Genomic DNA, 20,530 nt, shown 5'->3' on the forward strand with positions numbered 1-20,530 from the left:
AAGTCAGCCCCTGCTGATGGCGGGGGCCTCACCTGCGGCCGCCCATCTACCTGTCCACCTGCCTGTCCACCCACCCTCCCTCCGGCCTGCGTGCCTCCCTCCCCCGGGAACCTGCTGGGCGCCCTGCTTCCCCCTGGCTTTCCACAGGGCCAGGCTCAGCTGGGCAGAGCCCCAGAAAGCTTGGTCAGTGGGAGGTTTAGCGCCTCAGGCCATCTGCACATCTGGCTGCCACCAGGAGGCCACTTACTATCCCCACCCCAGAGGGGAGGCAGCTCCTCAGCAATAACGTTCACGGCTGTGAACGGGGCAGCAGCTGTCGCTGCTCTGCTCCGCTCCACCCCAGACATGCAGTTGGGCAGGACCGGCCTCCGTGGTCTCTCCCTGCCCTGTGCACCTGGGTGGGGCGTGTCTTCCAGGGACCCAGCGCCTGGCCCAGCGCTCAGTGAATGTGTGAACTGGACGCTTGGTCCTCACAGGGTGGCTGCCTCGTCTAGGATTGAGACCATCCACAGAGAAGGGGAGAGGCAGCTGCCCCCACTCACCTCGATCTGGTCCTCCACCTGGTGGGTGCTCACAGCCCTCTCCGCAAGGTTGAACGGGCATGTCAGGTGATCGCCAGGGTGGGGCTCCCTGAGGCCCCAGTCCCGGGTCTAAGGTGGCAGGAGCCACAGCCTCCACCCTCCAGTGGCCTAAGCTCCTGTCTGCCCTAGGCTTGCTGGGGGCAGGGCTCCAGAGGGTGAGCGCTTCCGTCCGTCTGCTGAGGCGGCTAAAACTCACCAGGCTCCCATGGAGGCTCACATGCTCTGTGCTGCAGCGACAGCCTGAGCCCCAGTTGCCCTCTGGGTGTGTGTGCATGTGTACATGTGTGCGCATGTGTGCGCATGTGCACATGAGGTGGGAAAGAGGCTTACTCCTGCCTCCTCTCTGCTGGTGTGTCCCAGAGGGTCTGGAGCCGTGTCCGGGGTGCTGTTTGTCTCTGCGGCTGAGACACAGGACAGCAGTGTCCTGCCCGGGGTGAAACAGCTCCACCCAGTCCTATCAGTGGGTCACAAAACTGAAAACAGAAGACACTCCGAGGACCGGCTGCCCCACCCCAAAGCGCTGGGACCTGCTCTCCTGCTCGGGCTCCTTCCCGGCTCCCGGCCTGCGTTTGAGCCAGGAGCACAGGCAGCATTGCTGGCGTTTGCCTGAGCCCCTCAGGAACAGGGGCTTCTCCAGAGACACGCCCAGAACAGGGACAAGGACACCCTGGGGTTGGGCCAGGTGCCTGGAAATTGTCACAGTGAGACCCACACTTGGCCTCCAAGAATGGCACTGGAGCCACCAGGCCTGCCACGTCCTCCCCCAAGTGTGGAAGAAAGGAAATGACCTTCATGCAAAGTGGAGGGATTCTCTGGATGAGGACGGTCTGGAAGTCCCACAGTCACACCTGGGGAGGGGAGAGTTCTGCATGGTGTCCGGGGGCACGATGCTCACAAATGCGACAGCCTGAGCAGCTTGGGGAAGGAGCCTCACAGGCTCTTAGGTGGGAGAGCAGCCTGGTCACGGTCCCTCGTGCAACCGCCCTGCCACCTCGCGAGGCCACACACTCCTGGTCTCTGGTGTCCTCCACTGTAGCCAACGTCTGGCAGGGTTCACAGAGGAGGACACCAAGGGGCTGCCTCAAAGGAAGTGAGAAGGTTCACCCCAGAACCCGCCGGTCGTGCTGACCGGGTCAGCCCAGAGGTCTGGGGACAACGGGATTTGAGGACAGGCCACCCTATGACCCGATGTCTGGCTGCCAAGTGTGCACAACGAACCCCATTCCACAACTTGCCAGTGAGGGCTGCAGTGCTGCCCTCTGCTTCCGTAGGTTCTCACATCTAGTTTCACAAACCAAATAATCAGAAACCAGTGACCTTCCACATTCTTCGTGCTTTGCTGCACAAAATGTCCCCATAACGGAGACCCTCAGCCATGGTTGCCTGACAACAAACTCCCAGGGCTGGGACCTCCCGGCACCTCCCGGCACACCGAGTCCCCTGCTCTACAAGCTGGGACAGGGACAGGGACAGGCTCGGGGTGGCGGGCGCCCCCTGAGGTACGGAGGATAGCCCGCTTGCAGCTACAACACACCAGACAGAAGAGCTTATAAAAAGGGCTTTTATTAAATGGAGGAGACACCTGTTCGGTGGGTCAGATATGAAATATACAAAACTTTACATCAGATCAGAGGAGCAAGAGCGGACGCCGGACTGTGCTGGAACCTGGTCCCGGAAACATAGGGACACAAGTTTCAGGGACCCGGATGTCGCTCAGAAACGAGCCCTGAGGGTCACAGAGGCAGCCCAGGCCTGTCCACATGTGAACACAGCCTCTCAGAAACCCCTGCACATCTGGTAACTTCAGTGTGAAACGCCAGGTTCTTGCCACGTCTGTCTCGTCAGAGCCCCACCTTCGCCCTGAATGGTATGCCGTGGGATTTAAAGGAAAACGCCCTCCAGGCCCCTATACACGGCAGGAACCACAGTCCTGTGCGGCCGAGCTCCACAGATCTTTGGCATGGCCCATGCTTCGTCACGGTCACAAAAAAAGTAGACTTTCCGGTAGTAAAACTTCTCAAAACACCCATTTCTGCAAAATAATGTTTCTGTATGTGGAGCTTTGCGAATAGACACGTCTTCCTGGAGAGAAGGAAACCCCATGTGAGGGCCAGCAGAGGATGTCGAGGTGTCACAGGAGGGGAGGTGACGTGTGCGTCCACCCTGGGGAGCCGTGCAGGTCACATGAGGTCGAGCTCCGCCTCCAGCGCAGCGGCCATCTCGTCCGCCTCCGAGCTGCTCCCCTCCTCGTCCTCACAGCTGGACTCCCTGCTGGACTCGCTGGCCGCGTCGTCGTCGTTCAGCTTCCTCTTGTGGCCCCTGAAAGAGAAGCACTTGCTGTGAGATGCTCCCACACAGCACCTGTCCGTCTGCCAGGGGCTTGCAAATGCCAAGGGGCTTCCAGTCTCAAAATGGGAGCAAACCACAGTTCTGAGGTGGAGGACACAGGCAGGGGCACCGACCCAGGACCACAACACAGGCTCCCTCTGCTTCCTTCATGCGCATTTCAAAGGACCTCGATGTGGTTGGACAACAGAAGAAACAACTACAACAAAAGACCCACTGCCGGCGAACAGTAAACAGGCTCAACCCCAGAGAACATAAAGGACGTAAAGAAAAGCGGCAGAGTGAGAGGCCCGTGCTCCCTGTCAGCTCCAAGGCCTTGGCTGCTGTGGAGCAAACCGGCTGGAACAGGACTCAGGACAGGCCAGCACCTGCCCGGTAGGAGCTCAGGCGAGAGCGGGGCCTCGTCACTCTGGGTGGCTTCAGGCCTCAATCGGCCCACACGGAGTGGGTGCAGTTGCAGACGGGTGGATGGTAGGCAGGCAGGCCAGGTGCTGGGCCAGGACGAGTGACGCGCTGTCCAGCCCACCTTGGAGCTGCCACCTCTCTTCCTAACACATGGCGGGCGCTATGCACAGCCATGGGGCCCTGGACTACCTTCCACCTAAGAGCCGGGACGAAGTGCTCTCCACAGGGCTCCGGACGGTGTTGGCTCTGATTATACAAAGAGCCACACACACGGCAGGCCACCAGGCCCCAGGGAAGATGGGCGAGTCTTACAGACTCGACAGAGGCCATCCCAGGTGGCACCCTGGCAGCCCACTGTTTCCTCAGGCAGCTGTCAAAACGACTTGGATAAACAATAAACTGCAACCACACCGGCACATTACATAACCAGCCAACGTCATCACCCTTCTTTTTAAAAATTTTCATTTTTTGCTATCTTCACCCGAGGATATTTTTTCCATTGATTTTTAGAGAGAAGGGAGGGAGGGCGGGAGAGAGAGATTGGTTGTCTCCCATACTCGCCAACCACTGAGAAACACCGGCGAGGGCGCTATCACCCTTGTTGTGGCCCTGCAGACCACTCAGCTCCCTGACGAACCTGCAGACTTGAAGAGGATGCGGTGAGACGTGAACAGCGCATGGCTCTCCCTGAGGCCTTGCAGGCCGAGGTCCCACTGCGCTGAGACAGACATTCAACCACAGCTTGAAAACGGTACCCGAGGAACCCACCTTGTCCTGACTTTACCCCGACACGGGACCGCACAGCGCAGCTCGTGTCACAGGCCCGAAAGGTCTCCTGAACAGACTGCTCAGATGGTGATTACCTGTGACAGGTACGGTACAGAGCTAGGCAAACACAGCATGTGTGCAAGAACAGCATACATGTAACACAACAATGTAACATGTTTCAATCACACACAACACGTAACTATATGCAGCATACATGTGCCGTGTAAGCAAACACATACTGCAGCAGCTCCAGTCTGCAACTACAACTGCTGATGTTAGAAAAACCTTGTAATTTATTTACGAAACAGAAGAAACACTACCAGCAAGGTCAGAAGGCCTTTGCCGAGGGCTCTGCACCTGCAGAATAAAGAACATGCCCTGGGTGGATGAGGATCCAGGCATCTGTCCCCATCACAGATCTCGTTCGAGGTCCTGGCCCGCCCACCTGCGGCGGGGACATGGGACCCATGAGGTAACTCTATAGTGTGACGCGTGGCCACGTGGTCTGTCTCCCGTCTCTGGGAAGCCACGTCTGGGGCAGAGGAAGGACCACCTGAATCTGACTGGCAGGCTCTGCTCCCGAGGTGGCACTGGGCAGCGTGTTTGCGTCTGTGAATTTTGGATCCTGGTCGATTCCACCTGCCCACACCTGAGTCTGTGCCTTTTGATCACATGATCTCCATCGATCCATCTCCAAGTCTGCTAATCCTTCTGCAGGTTCAAATCAACGCTGGGGCCCTCTGGTGGATTTCCATTTAGGTGTTAAACTTTTCAATTGCAGCGCTCCTGTCTGACAGCGTCTGCTAGATGAGGCCTTGTCAGTAATTCATTCCGTCTGAAGACTCGGTCTGTGACCGCCGACACCTGCTTGCCTGTGGCTGTCTTCCTGTGTGGGTCAGACTCTGCTGTCTCTATATAATGTTTTTGCTAGAAAGTGGACATTTTAGTTCCCATGTTGTAGCAGCCCTGGGTCCTGTTCTCCCCTCCCCGCAGGCTGGTTACTGTTGCTGTTTAGTGACTGGCTGGACTGTTTTGGTGAAGTCGCTGTCCCCAAAGTGTGGGCTCTCTGGGCTCAGCCTCGGGCATGGGCACAGCCCTTAGAAAGACAAAGGCAGAAAAACAATGACACCACTTTTTATCTGTCGCGATGAGCAGGTGTGGACAATGAGCACAGCCACTTGTTCTGAGGGGAGTCTGATTGGCACCACCTTCCACAGAGGACAACCGTCAGCAGCTACAGGTTAAAAGTGCAAACACCTTTCGACCGGCAATTCTGCTTTCAGAGATCCACCGAGTGATGCGCTCAAGTGCATGGGGCAGGCCCCACAGCACTGCTTGTGGCAGAAGAGACTGGACACAGTGCAACTGTGTCCACAGATGTGATGAATGCCCAGGGGTGCACCGAAGACGGCAGGGCAGGGCAGGAGCAGGCACGACGGTGCGTAACCACGGCTCCAGTGGGGGAGCGAGTGAGAACTTCACTGAGGAAGTGCTGTGTTTCCTCCATTTTAGAGATGACAAACCCCCAGTGTATTAAAGCGAACCTTCCAGGTCAATCAACCACCTGGAACACCTTCCACACCTGTGTCCACATGGAAACATGGGGTCGGTGCTCAACGGAGGTGGGTGGGCTGGACGCGTGCCAGGAATTCAGCCCCTGAAGATGGGGCAGTTTTCCTTGTGCTCCACCGACCGGATGGGACGGCCACGGCGCCAAGACTGACATTTCCTGGCACTCGGAGAACAGTCTTTGGTGAGGGGAACGGCTGTGACTACTGTCCACAGGTCACGATGGAAACTTCTCCTTCCCACCCTTCTGACCGGACGTCTTCACTCAGCCGCCGACTCTATAAAGAATCGGAAGGAAGTCTTACGTGACCTTCAGGTCACCCTGAAGCCACACCTCCAGGCAAAGGCCAGTGCAGCGCCCACTGGAAAAGCTCTGGTTTGGGCAAATGCTTTCCAAATGCACCGACTTATCTCAGGGACTGACCTCCGGGAGCCGAAGCCCGGCTGCCGTGCGCACAGAACAGGCATGTGGTGGCTGTTGATCTGAAGGAGGAACGAGTCAGTTCTTGGCAGAGAAGCAAAAACACACCCCTTTCTACTTCCGAGAAAACACACTGTCAAGCTCAGTGGCATTCAGATTCCTCAGAACAGCTTGGCCCGCGGGATTAGCACAATGTACTGCCAACCGCACGTGTGGCATCAGCATGGGCCGTGCCATCGCACGGGGAAGTCGTCACGAACCGAAACAATCCACATGCAAACAACAAAAACTCCAACAGCACTATTTACTGAATTTCAAATGAAACACAGTGTGCTCAGCTCAGCGGCACTCGGCCCAGTTGGAGTGCCCATGTCCACTTCCGCCCCAAAGGACAGAGCCTGCAGGCCGCGCCAGTCCTCTCCGGGTCTTTGAGAAAACACTTTGTTCCTCTCTTTCCCAGAGAGAAGACAGCGCCAGGTTAAAAACTGCTAACCGGAGCACGTGCCACAGATCGATGAGATGACACCTCACGTTGGGACACCACTCGGCAAGGCCCCGTCCTCATGCCCCTTCCCCAGAAACGCAGGGGATGCTCGCAGAAATGGAGACGCAGCGAGCAGAGTGACTGTGTGCGGCTCGTCACCCAGCACAGATTTATCACGTCAGCTGGGCAGCTCGGCCTCAGAGCCGCTCAGCTCAGAGTGGCCACCTCGAGGGAGGTGTGCGTGTGCTTGAGAAACTGCTGAAGCTGGAACAGGGACAATCTGCCCCCACCTGTGGCTGTCACTCACCTGGGCACACACAGCTTAGGGGTCAGACCTGAAGGGCGTGAAGGGACTCAGCCAATAAAAGGCCTGCAGAATCAAATTCAGTTCTGGGTGAGCTGGTGGGATAGTGGGGGCGCCATGAAAAACAGGAACTGTCACCACGTGTCAACCGTGCCATGGGCCCAGGCCCGCTACCTGCATAGCAAGGTGCTCCTGCCAGGGCTCGGGGGAGGCTGCTGCGGTTGACACACGGGGCCCGGCGCCCTCCAGGTGAGACCAAGACGGAGGGGCGGGCTGCCTGGTTCACACTGTAAATGCAGCAGCATGTGGGAGAGACACGGCCCCTCCTGAAGGACAAACAGCTGCCTGAGCAACAACCGAAACCATAAAGTCTGGATAAAAACCACATCTTCACGATGTAACCCTTAGAAATGTTCACATGTAAAGAAGCTGTGTCCGCGCTGTTTCAGAAAGAGGAGTGACCCTGGCCTCTCAGGACCACGCAGCACCTTCGGGTCCCCGGCCCCCGACTGCTACGGGTGACAACGATCCAGCCATCTGGTCTGTGAGCCCCGTGGAGACCTGCCTGTGGTTGTGGAGTGAGCATCATGTCTGAGCAGAAGGTGCCGCCACTCCCGGGGACAGCGTGGGGGCCTGGGCCCTGTTCCTGCCGAGCCCTCCCCTAGGGCCGCCCTCCTTCTCATCCAACCCTCACTCTCACCCACCCTCCCCGGGCCCACCCTCACCTGGGCCCCCGGGCCTCCGCTGCACTCCTCTCGCTGGGTGACTTCGACTGGAGTGTGTGCCCCCTCTGGGCTGCTGGGGCCTTGGGCTCCCTGGGCTGAGGTGCCCCATCCTGCTCCTCCTCCTGCTCCTCCGGCTTCTTCTTCTCGCTGTCGCTGTCATCGCTGCCTTCTCCTAGGATGTCGTCCACCTGCCAAAGGGCCAGGAGTCAGCTTACAGATCAGCTCGCTAAAGAACCGCGCGGGTCCCTCCGGGGAATGCATTACCAAGCAGACACACTTTCAGCACACCCTGGGGCCACGTGTTCCACGTTACTTTACGCTCCCATGCTGGGCCCTGGGGTGAGCTTGGTCCAGTACCAGTGCTGAGGAACGTGGCGAGGCTCATGGGGGGGGGGGGGTATGGGGCACAGCCTGAGGGTCACTTTTGGGTGCATGACTCTGACAGGGACCTCACATCTAGCGCACTAACGGACTTTATGGTGAATGACTGGGTGTCCAGACTGCAGAGTCAGTGGAATATGTGCCTGTTTTTTTCCAAGAGACCTCAGGTTGAACCGTTTATGGACTTGCTGCGTGAGGGTGATGAGAGCAAACAGTCTCCGGCTGGCAGGGCTGGCCCCTGAGTGACTCGCCGACACCAGCACAGGCAGCGGGGAGAGAGGCCAGAGGCCGATGTCTGCAGCGTTCACACCGCTCCGCCATCACGCCAAAGGCCAGGGCAGGGGGCTCAGCACACAGAGCAGGCGAGGGCAGAGCCAGGCACCCCCGAACTGCACTGTTGGCACCATTGGTGCCAGTAACCAAGGGGGCTGTTGGCTCACCTCCCAGCTCAGCTCTGCTCCCACGCACATGGACCTGGCTGCTTCCAGTCATGCAGGGGTGGGGAACCCTTTTCTGCCAAGGGCCATCCGGATGTTTATAGCATCATTCATGGGCCATACAAAATTATCAGCTTAAAAATTAGCTGCTATAGTTGGTCAAACATTTAACTAACTCACCCCTAATGCCTTGGCAGGCCCAGAACAAGTGGTTTTGTGGGGCCTTATACGGCCTGAAGGCCAGACGCTCCCCACCCCTGCTGAGTAACAAAAAGCCACTGGGATAGGACTGACCTGCTTGACCCTGGGAATGACCTGTGAGCGTCTCCCAGTCCTGTAACTGGAAGACAGGAGTAACAAGCGCAGATTCTAGCCAGCGCTCTGCTCTCCGGTGACGACTGGGACACTGCCATGGGCTCAACAAGTCTGCACCGGGACCGTTTTCTCGGTCCTAAGTTAACCCTCGACAGAAAAGTGTGTGCCCTCTGCACTGAGCCTGCCTCGCCGTGATTCCAACGGAGCCCTGAACCAGGGAGGATCCCTGGCGCTCTCTCCTCACACGGTTGTGTGCGCTCCTTCCCTCCCACCCCACACCTGATCTGAGGTCAGGAGGCATTCTGAGGGGCCCAGGAGCTTCTCTGAATGACGTAGGACAATGGGCTGCAGGGCTTGCAGGGACACCAAGTAAAGCACCCCAGAGGGGTCAGGAAGCTAAAAAATCTGATTAAAGAGAGAGTTCCCAACACAGAGCAGCCTCGACCAGGAACCAGCTCGCATCAACGTCAACACCTTCTGGCTCTCACCTCCCGCTTCTGACAGATGGACTGCAGACCCAGAAACAACAGCGGAGCCCCCAGACCCACTGACGTTGCTACACACAGTGGAGGCTTTGCTTGCAGGTTCTTAAGCATCACCCACGGTGCCACTTGCGGACTCACCGGAGACGTCACTGACACTTACCCTCCTGGTATATTTAATGGGTATATTTACTCTGTTTTGATAAGCAAACCTCCTATGAGAATTCTGTATCCTGAGAAGAGCCATCATTTGGGCAAAGGATCATGAATGCATTATGAACAATCCCAAACTATGACGCAACTGGAACGAGGCCATGAGTGTGTGGCATCCCACCATCCCCAAAGCTGCTGGGGAAACCCGCTCATCTCCGAAATCTAAGGCCAGTGGAAGATGTGCTGTTTTATTCAGAGTTAATGACAGCCCAGCATTCTGGCAGCGCAGGGAAGCAGCTCTTCGAGGAGTTCCCAGGTACGCCAGCCCCGCACCCAGCAGGGCTGTGTGGTGTGACGCTGTCAGGCTGAAATCACCCCCTGGGGTCCCCAGGACCTCGAGAAGGCCCAGAGCCAATAATACTGGTGAAGCTGCACACAGACAGACTCTGGCCCATGCTGGCCTCTTGGGGCCATGTGGCCACCTCAAGACACTTCAATGGGCTCATCCCAAACTGCCCTTTAACTCACCAGATAGCAAATCTATGTATCACTTTCTCTAAGGACACGTATTAACACATGCAGACAGGACCAGAGGCACGAGGTCACGGTGCTCACAGGAAGAAACAAGTTCAGCAAGTGCCCATCCTATAAAATACAGGCCCTGGTCTCAGGACAGCAGAAGGCCCTCTGCTGAGCTGGAAGGGCTGTCTCTGCACAGCATGGGGCCAGGCACCTCCTGCTGTCAAGCCCCAGAAACACCGATGACACCACTGGCCCTTGTTTGGCAAAAAGCTCTTTTTCTGAGTGAAGCACTATACACAATTCCTGGTTATACACACAGTATAACCACTTGGCACCAAAATGACTAATAGAAAATCACACTACACATGCATATACTTTATAATTTTTAAACAAGCAAGTAGAGATCTGTCTCAGACCTGGGTTTGCAAGGTCGTGGCTCTAAAATGCTGGTGTGCTGCCAGGTGCACTATGAGGACAAGAGTCTAAAACAGCTCTGGCGTCAGAAGGAAGTGGGCACGGAAATAATGGGACCGGGCTGCTGGGGCTGGAAGAGGCATCTGAGCTCCGCACCCGGGCTCTGGAGACACCAGATGTGCTGTTGAGTTCACAGCAGGCGAGTACACTGCAATCTCCTCAACATGATCCCAGCCTGTCTAAGAGCCCCCTCTGGTGGACTAACAGTACAACAAGCTGAGTCATGGCAGAGGTGAGCACTTCAGGACAATGCACAGGTGTGAGCGCAGGTGAGCATGGGGACCTCTGGACAATGCACAGGTGAGCACAGGGACCTCAGAGCAATGCACAGGTGAGCACGGGGACCTCAGAGCAATGCACAGGTGAGCACGGGGACCTCAGGACATGGCACAGGCGAGCAAGCTCATGTTCACAGTCACACTTCCCAGGATCATCCATTTACTGAAACGAATAGAGTGCCACCAGGTAACTATACAAAACCATGCCAGGTGACCTGGGTAGATGCCTAGAACTTAACTGTATTTGCCATGAATGTTTTGCAGTCAACATAAGGAATTCATGCAAAAGACATTGTGTTATTCAACTAACAGGTCACTGGCGGCTAAATCAGGATGGAATGCGCCCGCAGTGGTGAAGCTGAAGCAACAGGTTTCCTGAATCACCTCCAAGAACAGAATCTTATCTGAAAAAGGACCCTGGCAATAGGGGGGACACAATGGCTCTGATCCCGGCTTCCACCTGCTCCAACCTGTCCTCCCCTAATGACCAGTGCTGGGGAGCAGTGTCACTGCCTCTGGGTCAGGACGCGCCTCGCCGTCTGCGTGCAGAGCGGGTAGTTCGTGTTTGTGCGCCCCCCCCCCACCCGCCCCCAATCTCACAGGACTGTCGTGATGCCTCTCCCATCTGAGGCGCCCAGTGTGTGATGCAGGAGGTGGCCAGCAGACCTCAGGCTGCACCTTTATGGCCAGCACTTGCCGATATGACGCAACACCTACAACTTGGGGGGGGGGGGGGCGTTTCTCTGAAACGCCCCGAGTGCTGGGTGTTCAGGAAAGGAGTGCAAACCCCCAGGAGGCTGACTCGTGGTGACAAATAGCAGACACGCCCCTTGGATGGTGAGAGGGTCTTCTGACACCCTGGAGTCTCACGCGTGTCCCCTCCCAGGGAACAGACTCTGAAGGATGGGCCCCTCTGATGGGGCCACTGCTGCCATCGATCCAGGGTGACCAGAGAGCCAGGAGCAGCTCTGCCCTCACTGCCCCTGCACAAGAGCCACCTGTCCCTTCAGTGGGTGCCAGCTGGGGCACGGCCATCATGTTTGACGAAATTTTAAGGAAGAGCAGAGGCGGCTCCCTGGGGCCTTCCCTGTGGATGCAGCCTGGGGACAGCAGCCCGAACAGCACCGCCTGCCACTCCCAGCACGCGCACGCCCCCACTTTTCCCAGCCCTCGCGCCATGCCGCGGGGGAGGATGAGGCCACGCCCAGGCTCCCCAGGACCGAGGAGCCCCAGAAGAGGAGTGTCAGCTCCCACTCAGTGAGGAAGCGCGGACCACACCCCCACTTCCCAGGTCACCTGCCGCCCACAGCACTGGCGTGGTTTCTTGGTGGAGATGAAAGAGAACCCCCAGTCTCCTGACACACCCTCTATCCTCACTCCCGTGCTCTCTGGGAGAGTCCAGGATGTCTCTCGCCTTCAATTCCTCCTGTTCCCAACAGCAACGTTTAAAGTTTTAAGGCTAATTTTTATTTCTGTAAGAAAGATTAGGTTTCAGAGAGTCATATATAACACTTTTATTTGACATTAAAATTTCAATCCCTTTGATGTGAAACAAACAAGAGTTAAAAATGTTGTCACTGCCTGACAAACTGGGCAGTGTGTCTGCACGTCACAGCAGTGAGGTCACCCGGGACTGACCGGGGGGATGGACAGGTGGCCAGGAGGAGAGCAGCGAGGGTCCCAGGTGTCCTTCTAAGTGGACAACATGCCTGTGGAAGGGACATCTAGACCTGGGCTTAGAGAAGTAGAGTTGAGGAAATTTTTTTTTTAATCCTCACCTAAGGACTTTTTCCCACTGATTTTCAGAGAGAGTGGAAGAGAGAGGGAAAGACAGAGAGAAATATCGATGTGAGAGAAAGACATAGATTGGTTGCCTCCTGCAACCCTGACCAGGGCCCGGCCAGGGAGGAGCCTGCAACCAAAATACGTGCCCCTGACCGGAATCGAACCCGGTACCCTTTGGTCCACAGGCTGACGCTCTATCCACTGAGCCAAACCGGCTAGGGTGAGGAAATTCTTTTAAAGAAAACATCTTCATGAAACAGCTTGTGTATAGACTCAATGTTCTCAAAGGAATTGGGCCTGTACAAAAGGGGTTTAATGGTCACAAAAAAACTATCTCTGAGGATGGTAATCGGAGGCTCTAGTGAGGTTCTATACCAGTGGTTCTCAACCTTCTGGCCCTTTAAATACAGTTCCTCATGTTGTGACCCAACCATAAAATTATTTTCGTTGCTACTTCATAACTGTAAGGTTGCTACTGTTATGAATCGTAATGTAAATATCTGATATGCAGGATGGTCTTAGGTGACCCCTGTGAAAGGGTCGTTCGACCGCCAAAGGGGTCACGACCCACAGGTTGTTCTATACGGAATAGACCATTTACATTTTCCTACTGTTGTTGAATTTCCTACTGTTGTTGAAAATAAACTGAAACTCTGTATTCCTCCTCAGCACTCTGACCAGCACTCCCAATGAAACCGAGTGATCTGCCAGGCGGTGAGCACTGAGGCCAGTGATCTGTCTCAGCGTCTGCCCCACCCAGGGGTGTGCTGGGAGTCAATTGCTGCTCTGTTTACTGGAGATGTGTGACGTGGTTCTCACATCGGCTCTTCAGACAAGCCAGCCCAAGGAAGATGCTGTGCTAACAATGTACAAACGGAGACCCCGATGGGCATGACCCTTCCCCCAAGGGGCCTGGCCCATGACAGGGTGTGGGGCATAAGGGCCAGGGGAGGACCCCAGGCCATGTGGGACCAAGGACAGGCTGACGTGAGAGCTGTGGTTTTTAGAGATGAACCAGGAGACAGACAATACTGATTTACATGGCTGTTAGGCAGCATCCCTGGCCTTCACCTGCTTGATGCCAGGAGCACCCCTTATCAATGACAAGCCCAGACGCTGTCAGGTTCCCTGGGTGAGGGAGGGTTTGGGAGGGCCCACTGATGGAATCACAAACCGATGGAATCACAAACCCGAGTTAGTGTACTTATTGCTGAATGTTGCCGACACACTGATACATCGCTCAATACTGTTGCCCATTTCGTTTCCTAGAAACAAAGTGCTAGTCCCAACCCACAGGTAGGACGCTGGGCCCCAGTGGAGCCGGCTGAGGGCACGGGCCTTGGCACGCCGAGGGTCTCACCTCTTTGTCCATACTCTCTAAATCCTCCTTACACAGAGTGTACAGCGGCATGGTCTCTGACATGCTGGGCTGTCGCTTTCTTCTAGAAGGACCAGGCTGTTCTCCATCGGGATTATCTGGCAGCTCTTCACCAAACATCTGCTGCTGATGAGGCTGAACAGCTCTGAAATGAACATTTTAGGTCCCACATGAGGGAAGGCACTTTTCCAGCACTGAATCAGATTCCTGACTCGGGACAGGTAAGTATACACACACACACACACACACACACACACGCACAAGCACAAACACACAGAGACCATCCTAGTTATGGAACATGCTGCCTCATCTGCTCGAGGCTGCTGGTTTCCTCCTGTGAAGGCCAACACCCACGGCCACCCCAGAGCATCCCTGGGCTTCACTGGAGCATCCCTGGGCTTCACTGGTCTTAGAACAAAGGGCAAATAGGAAGAGTGACGATGAAAAACTTCCTAGAGACCAGCAGGAGCTGTTATTTATCCTCAAAATAAGGTTGAGCAAGCTATAAGATTTAAAAAAAAACTAACAACAGGAAATGTATGGTGAAGAAACAGATGCCACCTGTCCACAGAGAACAGGAAAAGGTACCGTGAATTCTGTATCCAAAGTTGGGTTAAACTATTAATATTAATACAATAAACCAACCAGCAAAGACCAAGAGGCTCCGCCCAAGAGCTGACACCACGCTCATGTCAGAGATGTCACACTACGTCACAATTAGTTCTGTCTAAAACGGTTTCTGAAGCTTCCCCCTACACACACTCGTCTCAACGGTCAGATCTCACGGACACTCGCACACCTGTCACGGCCGTGGGAATTTCAGGGGCTCGTGAAAGCTGCTGTTACTCTCCTCTGGGCACTGTTTCTGGAGTCAGCTGCTCTGTGGGGCCTGGAACCGGACACCACAGGTCCAATCACTGGGACACTGACATTGAGGTAAAACCTCATTCTTTTGAAGAAAAATAGGGTATTAAGTCTAAACCACAAAATCAAAAAGCAGCAATTGTATTAGGCTAATCAAATATTATCTAAGGAAGGGAAGATTTTTTTAAACCTGGAAATATAAAGGACAACCTAAAGAATGCTGATCGTGGCTTTTTCAAGTCAGACTAAGCTGACCCTTGAATAACACGGGTGTGACCTGTTCGGGTTCAGCTATGCTCAGACTTCCTTCAATGAACACCTGCTGTATCTGATCTGAGTTGGGAATCGTGGATGCAGAGGGGCCGACTGTGTGCACTGATCTGGGCTATTCTATAGACGGGACTGAGCACCTCTGGACTTTGGTATCAGCCCTGGAACCGATCCCCTGTAGGTACCCAGGGACAATTATGTTCTGGGGAGTCAAAAGTTACATGTGAATTTTCAACTGTGCAGGTCGGCGCCCAATCCCCACCATGGTTCAAGAGTCAGCTGCCCACCCACCAACTCGAGTGCTTGATATTTATTCTCTGATGTAGACACCAGGCCACACTTCAGTTCATACCCACTTACTGTCAGTTCCAAACACCCAGAGCTCCAACATGAATATGGAAAAGCAGCAAACGAATCTTTTTACTAAAAATAAAGATATAGCCTCCCTTCAGAAAAATGGTTCCAGAGTTTTAACAAAAACTCAAAAGGTTGAGAACAAGCACAGGGAAGAAAGGTTGAGAACAAGCCCCGCTGGTTCTGACTGGTCCCTGAATTCCAGTGTGTGACCAGGCATGACCTACACACCCCCAAGCCCCTCATCTGCCTCAACCCTCGGACTCTGTGGACCACACACTAGACCAGCCGTGGGCAACGGCCTGCGGGCCGGATCCGGCCCGTTTGAAATGAATAAAACTAAAAAAAAAAAAAAAAGACCGTACCCTTTTATGTAATGATGTTTACTTTGAATTTATATTAGTTCACACAAACACTCCATCCATGCTTTTGTTCCGGCCCTCTGGTCCAGTTTAAGAACCCATTGTGGCCCTTGAGTCAAAAAGTTTGCCCACCCCTGCACTAGACCTAAAACCTCTTAAGGTGAAAGGTAAGGGGAAACCTCAGGACCTGGGATGAGGCAGAGCTGATAAGTTGACACCAGAAGCATAACTCATGAAAGGAAAACCGACAAATAACCTCATCAAAGTAGGCACTTGTGTTCTGCCAACAACTGTAAGACGGCGGGAACAGGGCCAGAGTGTGACAGTCTCTGCAGCCACAGAAGTGACGAAGGGCTTGTAACCAACTCTGAAACTTGGCGGCAATCCAATCAGAAACCAGCAAGAGAGCGAGCTGCTCTTGCCGAGGGCGCACGGAGGCTCCACACACCGACCTCAAGGAAATGCCAGTAAAACGAGGAACACGCCTCATGCTGGGCGACGCTGAGAAGGGAGAAGCAATGTCACTGCTGAGCACCCAACCCGGCAGCTACAGCCCAGTCACTCCGGAGAAACACGGGGCACACCCTGACGTCCACATGGGTGATGGTCACCAGGAAGCAGGGCCCAGCAGGAGGGCACAGTGACGGCACAGAAGACTCGGAATCCCAGGGATGGCGACTGGATCTGTGGCAGCTGGGGTGGGTGGGGACATGCCTATGGCTACATGCACCCCCGGGAGGGCCTGGGGAAAGGGGCACCCGTGTATGCACTATGTCCCTGTCCCCATCTTGGCTGTGAGGTTGGGCTGCAGTTTGCAAGATGCTACCGTTGGTGTCAGCTGGATCTTTCTGTATTATTTCCTACAACTGTGTGGGATTCTGTAACTGTCTTAAAAGAAAACCTTGTCCTAGCTGGTTTGGCTCAGTGGAGAGAGCGCCGGCCTGTGGACTGAAGAGTCCGGGTTCGATTCCGGTCAAGGGCATATGTTCGATTCCGGTCAAGGGCACATGCCTGGGTTGTGGGCTTGATCCCCAGTGGGGGGCGTGCAGGAGGCAGCCTATCAATGGTTCTCTCTCATCAGTGATGTTTCTATCTCTCCTTCTCTCTTCCTCTCTGAAATCAATAAACATATTTAAAAAAAGAGAGAAAACCTTTAATTTAAAAAAATCAAACGTTCACAAGGAACCACACACAGTAATGATGGATAAATAAAAAGGAATTCAGAATTTCAGAGGATTTGCAATGCCGAGAACTTGGGGTTCCTCCTGGTCCTGGTGTCTCCACACCCCCAGACTAGGACCTCTCACCATCTCTAAGCTTCGCCCATCACATGGCAACTCTTATTGGCCCTGGCCTCAGCACAAGGCGAGCTGTGCACTGTGTACTGTGCTGGCTGCGATGGAGGCTGACTGCGTGGACCGCTCTCACTCCCATTCCCACACAGACCTCGTGGGTGAGAGGGAAGGTTCTCACACACGCTGCCAGCAGCCAGGAGAGTGCTACCTACACCAGTGATGGCGAACCTATGACACGTGTGTCAGAGGTGACACATGAACTCATTTTTTTGGTTGATTTTTCTTTGTTAAATGGCATTTAAATATGTAAAATAAATATCAAAAATATAAGTCTTTGTTTTACTATGGTTGCAAATATCAAAAAATTTCTATATGTGACACGGCACCAGAGTTAAGTTAGGGTTTTTCAAAATGCTGACACGCCGAGCTCAAAAGGTTCGCCATCACTGACCTACACTCACCCAAACCTGACTCCACCTTCCTGGATGGAGCAGCCTCTGAGCCCAGAACCAACACATCTCAGGGAGAATTACAGACACTCAGTTCTCAGGGCCTCCAGGGAGATGAGGTCCAGGTGCCTTAGGGTTCTGGGCACAGAACAGGCGTGTCACCATTCTTGGGCTCCCTCTCTCACAGCCCTCAACACACAGGAACTACAGTGGTACCTGAGCACTAGGACCAGTAGGAGCCAAGAGCTGGCGAGTGCCCAGAGAGGGGGGTGGCACGGGCTCGAGGTCCACAGCCCTCAGTTTCCGGACGTGGCAGTCTGCACACCTTGCATCTGAGGTGCTAACCAGACAGGGATGAGCTCTAGGTGCCAGGCAGTCACGCATGGACAGGCCCAGATACTCACCCGCCAGGACTCCATTCTCTCTCCTTATCTAGACCACCCCCCAAGGTGCCATGGCATCCCCACTGGGTCCAGGGGATGCCCACATGGGACCACCACTCAGCCACTCTTGGGCTCAGCCACCATGGCCACTGGGCTCTAGCTGTCCCACCACAACAGCAGCCAAGTCCACACAGAGGGTCACCCCTCCCTGTTCTTGTGAAAGTGGGAAGAAATCAGCGCATCAGTGACTTCCTGAAGGAACGCTGTCCTTGACCTGGCCCCGCCCCGTCTGCTGCTCAGGAAGCCTCTGCTGGTACAGCCCTTTCTCAACCACCTCCCTGCCCGTGACCGAGGCTGGGAGGGGCAGAAACACATAGCTGAGGTGTACCCAGCACTCCGCCTGGGTCTCCTCTTGAATGGAGAGCCTCAGAAAGGAGGGCAGCCTCGCCACTTAAGAACGATTCAGCAATAAAAACACACACACCACACTCTATGTGGTAGTGGATAAACACAGGCCCATCCCGAACACCAGAAAGTCCATGCACATCAGAACCTAAGCAAGAAACCACCCCCCTCTGAGCCTCTCGGGGACAGTAAATTACAGAGCTGGAACCACACTTAGTTTTTGCAGGATAACCTGAATGAGAGTTACTGTGAAATACCGAAGAAGCCTTTCTGCCTCGGGTACACGTCCTCCAGAAGGCGGAGGTGAAGTCCATCACCGCTTTAGCGGAACCTCTAATTGAGCAGCAACCGTCTACCTGCTGCTCTGGTGACAGAGGATGCCAAACATTTGCTCACCTGGGTGCTAAGGAAAGGCTATCCTTTAAAAAATATATACCTGAAGTAATATTGGTCACCACAGAATTTCTAAAGAGAGGGTGGAATACAGACAAAATCCATGGTGAGAAATATTTCAAGGAAGGTCTGAGAGTGAACACTACACATAGACGTTTGAGCCCTAAGTGCTGACGACAAAGGAGAACACCCAGCCCTCCATGTGTCCACAAAGGGTGAGGGATGCAGTCCAGCCGGGAAGAACCAGTCCTCCTTCATTTCAACGGCAGCAACTACAGGAAGCTTTTCTAACTCAATGAACACAAAAAAGGCAAAAATTCACAAAAAACCAGGAGGAAAAAAAGGGTAAGTTAAGGCTGCAAAGGGCAGCTCGCTTAAGTGAGTCGAGATGAGAGAAGGCAACAGCCTGGTGACATGGCAGATGTGACCTGACACCTGCACCTGCTGGTGGGACCGCAAGTCCCAGCAAACTTGGCCAATCACTGACACCATTTATTAAAGGGACGCACGACCTTTCCTGGATATTATCATGACTGGAGGTCACAGGAACACAAGCCGCAGCATAGAGGTCAAATGTAACTCCATAACTGGTGGAATTTAATAGTGATGATGCTTTTAGTTAAACCAATCATCAAACAAAAGCCCAACCCAGAGCGTCTGTCCACTCACACCTGGGGCCCCTCACCTGGCCTTTAGGAGTGGCTCTATGTCCACTCTGAGTGGCTCAGTCGGGCTCTGAAGTGTCACCATGTCCAGGGGAAGGCCAGAGGGAGGCATCAATGGCCACTCCCAGCATGGACAGCTGCTGGGGGAAGGGGGAGGGGCGCGGAGCTTTCCAGAAGGAGAGGGGACATGATGCAGGGCCACACGTCTACCACAATGCCACACCATTGGCAGCTCTTTAAAACACCAACCTCAGACCCCTCATTTAAATCTCAGACACTGTCCCAAGATTGTTTACACAGTGGGGTGTATGGTCCTCAAACTCAGGATCCTGTCAGCACAGAGGAAATGGAGGGCGCACCTGAGACTCAGAGGGACGGTTCGCTCCGCAAGTACCCCCCCGCCTAGGGAAGCGCCGGTGCGGGTCCACTTGGGCGTCTCTCCTACATGTCCTGCTCACACCAGCGCCATCTCCAGCCCATCTGGGCTGTGTGGAAGTGGGCAGGCGGCCAGGGAGGCTGTGCTGCTGAGCTGGGGCGGCATAGCCCAGCATAGGCCCAAAGCTGCCCTTTTCCCTCACGGCAACTGTCTGTCCTCTGGAAGGGACAGACCGGGTGGGCCTGAGGCAGTCAGGGTCAGGCCCAGCACCCCCGGCCCATCATCTGCTGGGATATGGCCAACGGCCCATGTGAGGTCAGCAAATGAAATGGCTCATGGAGGGCGGCACCAAGCCAGCGTGAGCGAGCCAGTGCACGTCAGCTGACACAAGACAAAAAGTATGCAGAGAGGTCCGAAGTGGAAGTGGGGGAGGCTTTCCCACACCAGCAGTCAGAGCCCTCAGCAGGCAGCCAAGTCCAACTCAGAACCGGACGCACCCAGCCCACCCAAGGGAAGCCCTGCCAGCAGGTGTGCTCTGCAGTGCGGCAGACATACCTGAAGGAGGAGTGTCCCGTGTGGATCTGCAGGGAGCCGGGGGGCCCGGGGCTGGTAGTGCCCTTCCGGATGAGCTTGCCCGTGCTGGCGTCATAGATCCGGACGTCAGGGCCGGGCTGGGCCTTGGGGTGCACGGGTGTCGGATGGAACAAGGCAGCTGGCAGCGCACCCTGCCTGTCGGGAAAGGCTGCGGGACTGTCCTCCCTGCGGGTGAGAAAAGGCCATGAGATGGAGCCAGGCCTCACCGGGGGATGCAAGACGCCCTACACAGGCCCGCGAACTGGTCTCCCTCCATCTGATGCTCAGAGCCTTGCGGATGAAGACGTGGACACCACTCATCTTAACTTCTAG

The 20,530-nt window shown here is 54.9% G+C and overlaps 1 protein-coding gene across 4 annotated transcripts in view; it reads right to left on the reverse strand.

Annotated features, from left to right (window-relative positions):
• Positions 1 to 2,125: 2,125 nt before the first annotated feature.
• Positions 2,126 to 20,530, reverse strand: part of CTDP1 (CTD phosphatase subunit 1) — a 31,634-nt gene continuing 13,229 nt past the window's right edge. The window contains exons 9-12 of one of the 4 annotated variants that reach the window (XM_014463175.2): positions 20,180 to 20,383; positions 13,791 to 13,953; positions 7,604 to 7,791; positions 2,126 to 2,900 (exon numbers count right to left, since the gene is read on the reverse strand). In XM_014463175.2, coding sequence (XP_014318661.1) covers positions 2,762 to 2,900; positions 7,604 to 7,791; positions 13,791 to 13,953; positions 20,180 to 20,383 — 694 coding nt within the window. In that variant the 3' untranslated portion in view covers positions 2,126 to 2,761. Of the gene's footprint in view, positions 2,901 to 7,603; positions 7,792 to 13,790; positions 13,954 to 20,179; positions 20,384 to 20,530 lie in introns of those variants that run through there. The other 3 variants (XM_023761139.1, XM_014463172.2, XM_014463174.2) reach the window with 3 other exon arrangements.

The sequence above is a fragment of the Myotis lucifugus genome, unplaced genomic scaffold (genome assembly GCF_000147115.1).
Source record: "Myotis lucifugus unplaced genomic scaffold, Myoluc2.0 scaffold_200, whole genome shotgun sequence".
Classification (NCBI taxonomy): domain Eukaryota; kingdom Metazoa; phylum Chordata; class Mammalia; order Chiroptera; family Vespertilionidae; genus Myotis; species Myotis lucifugus.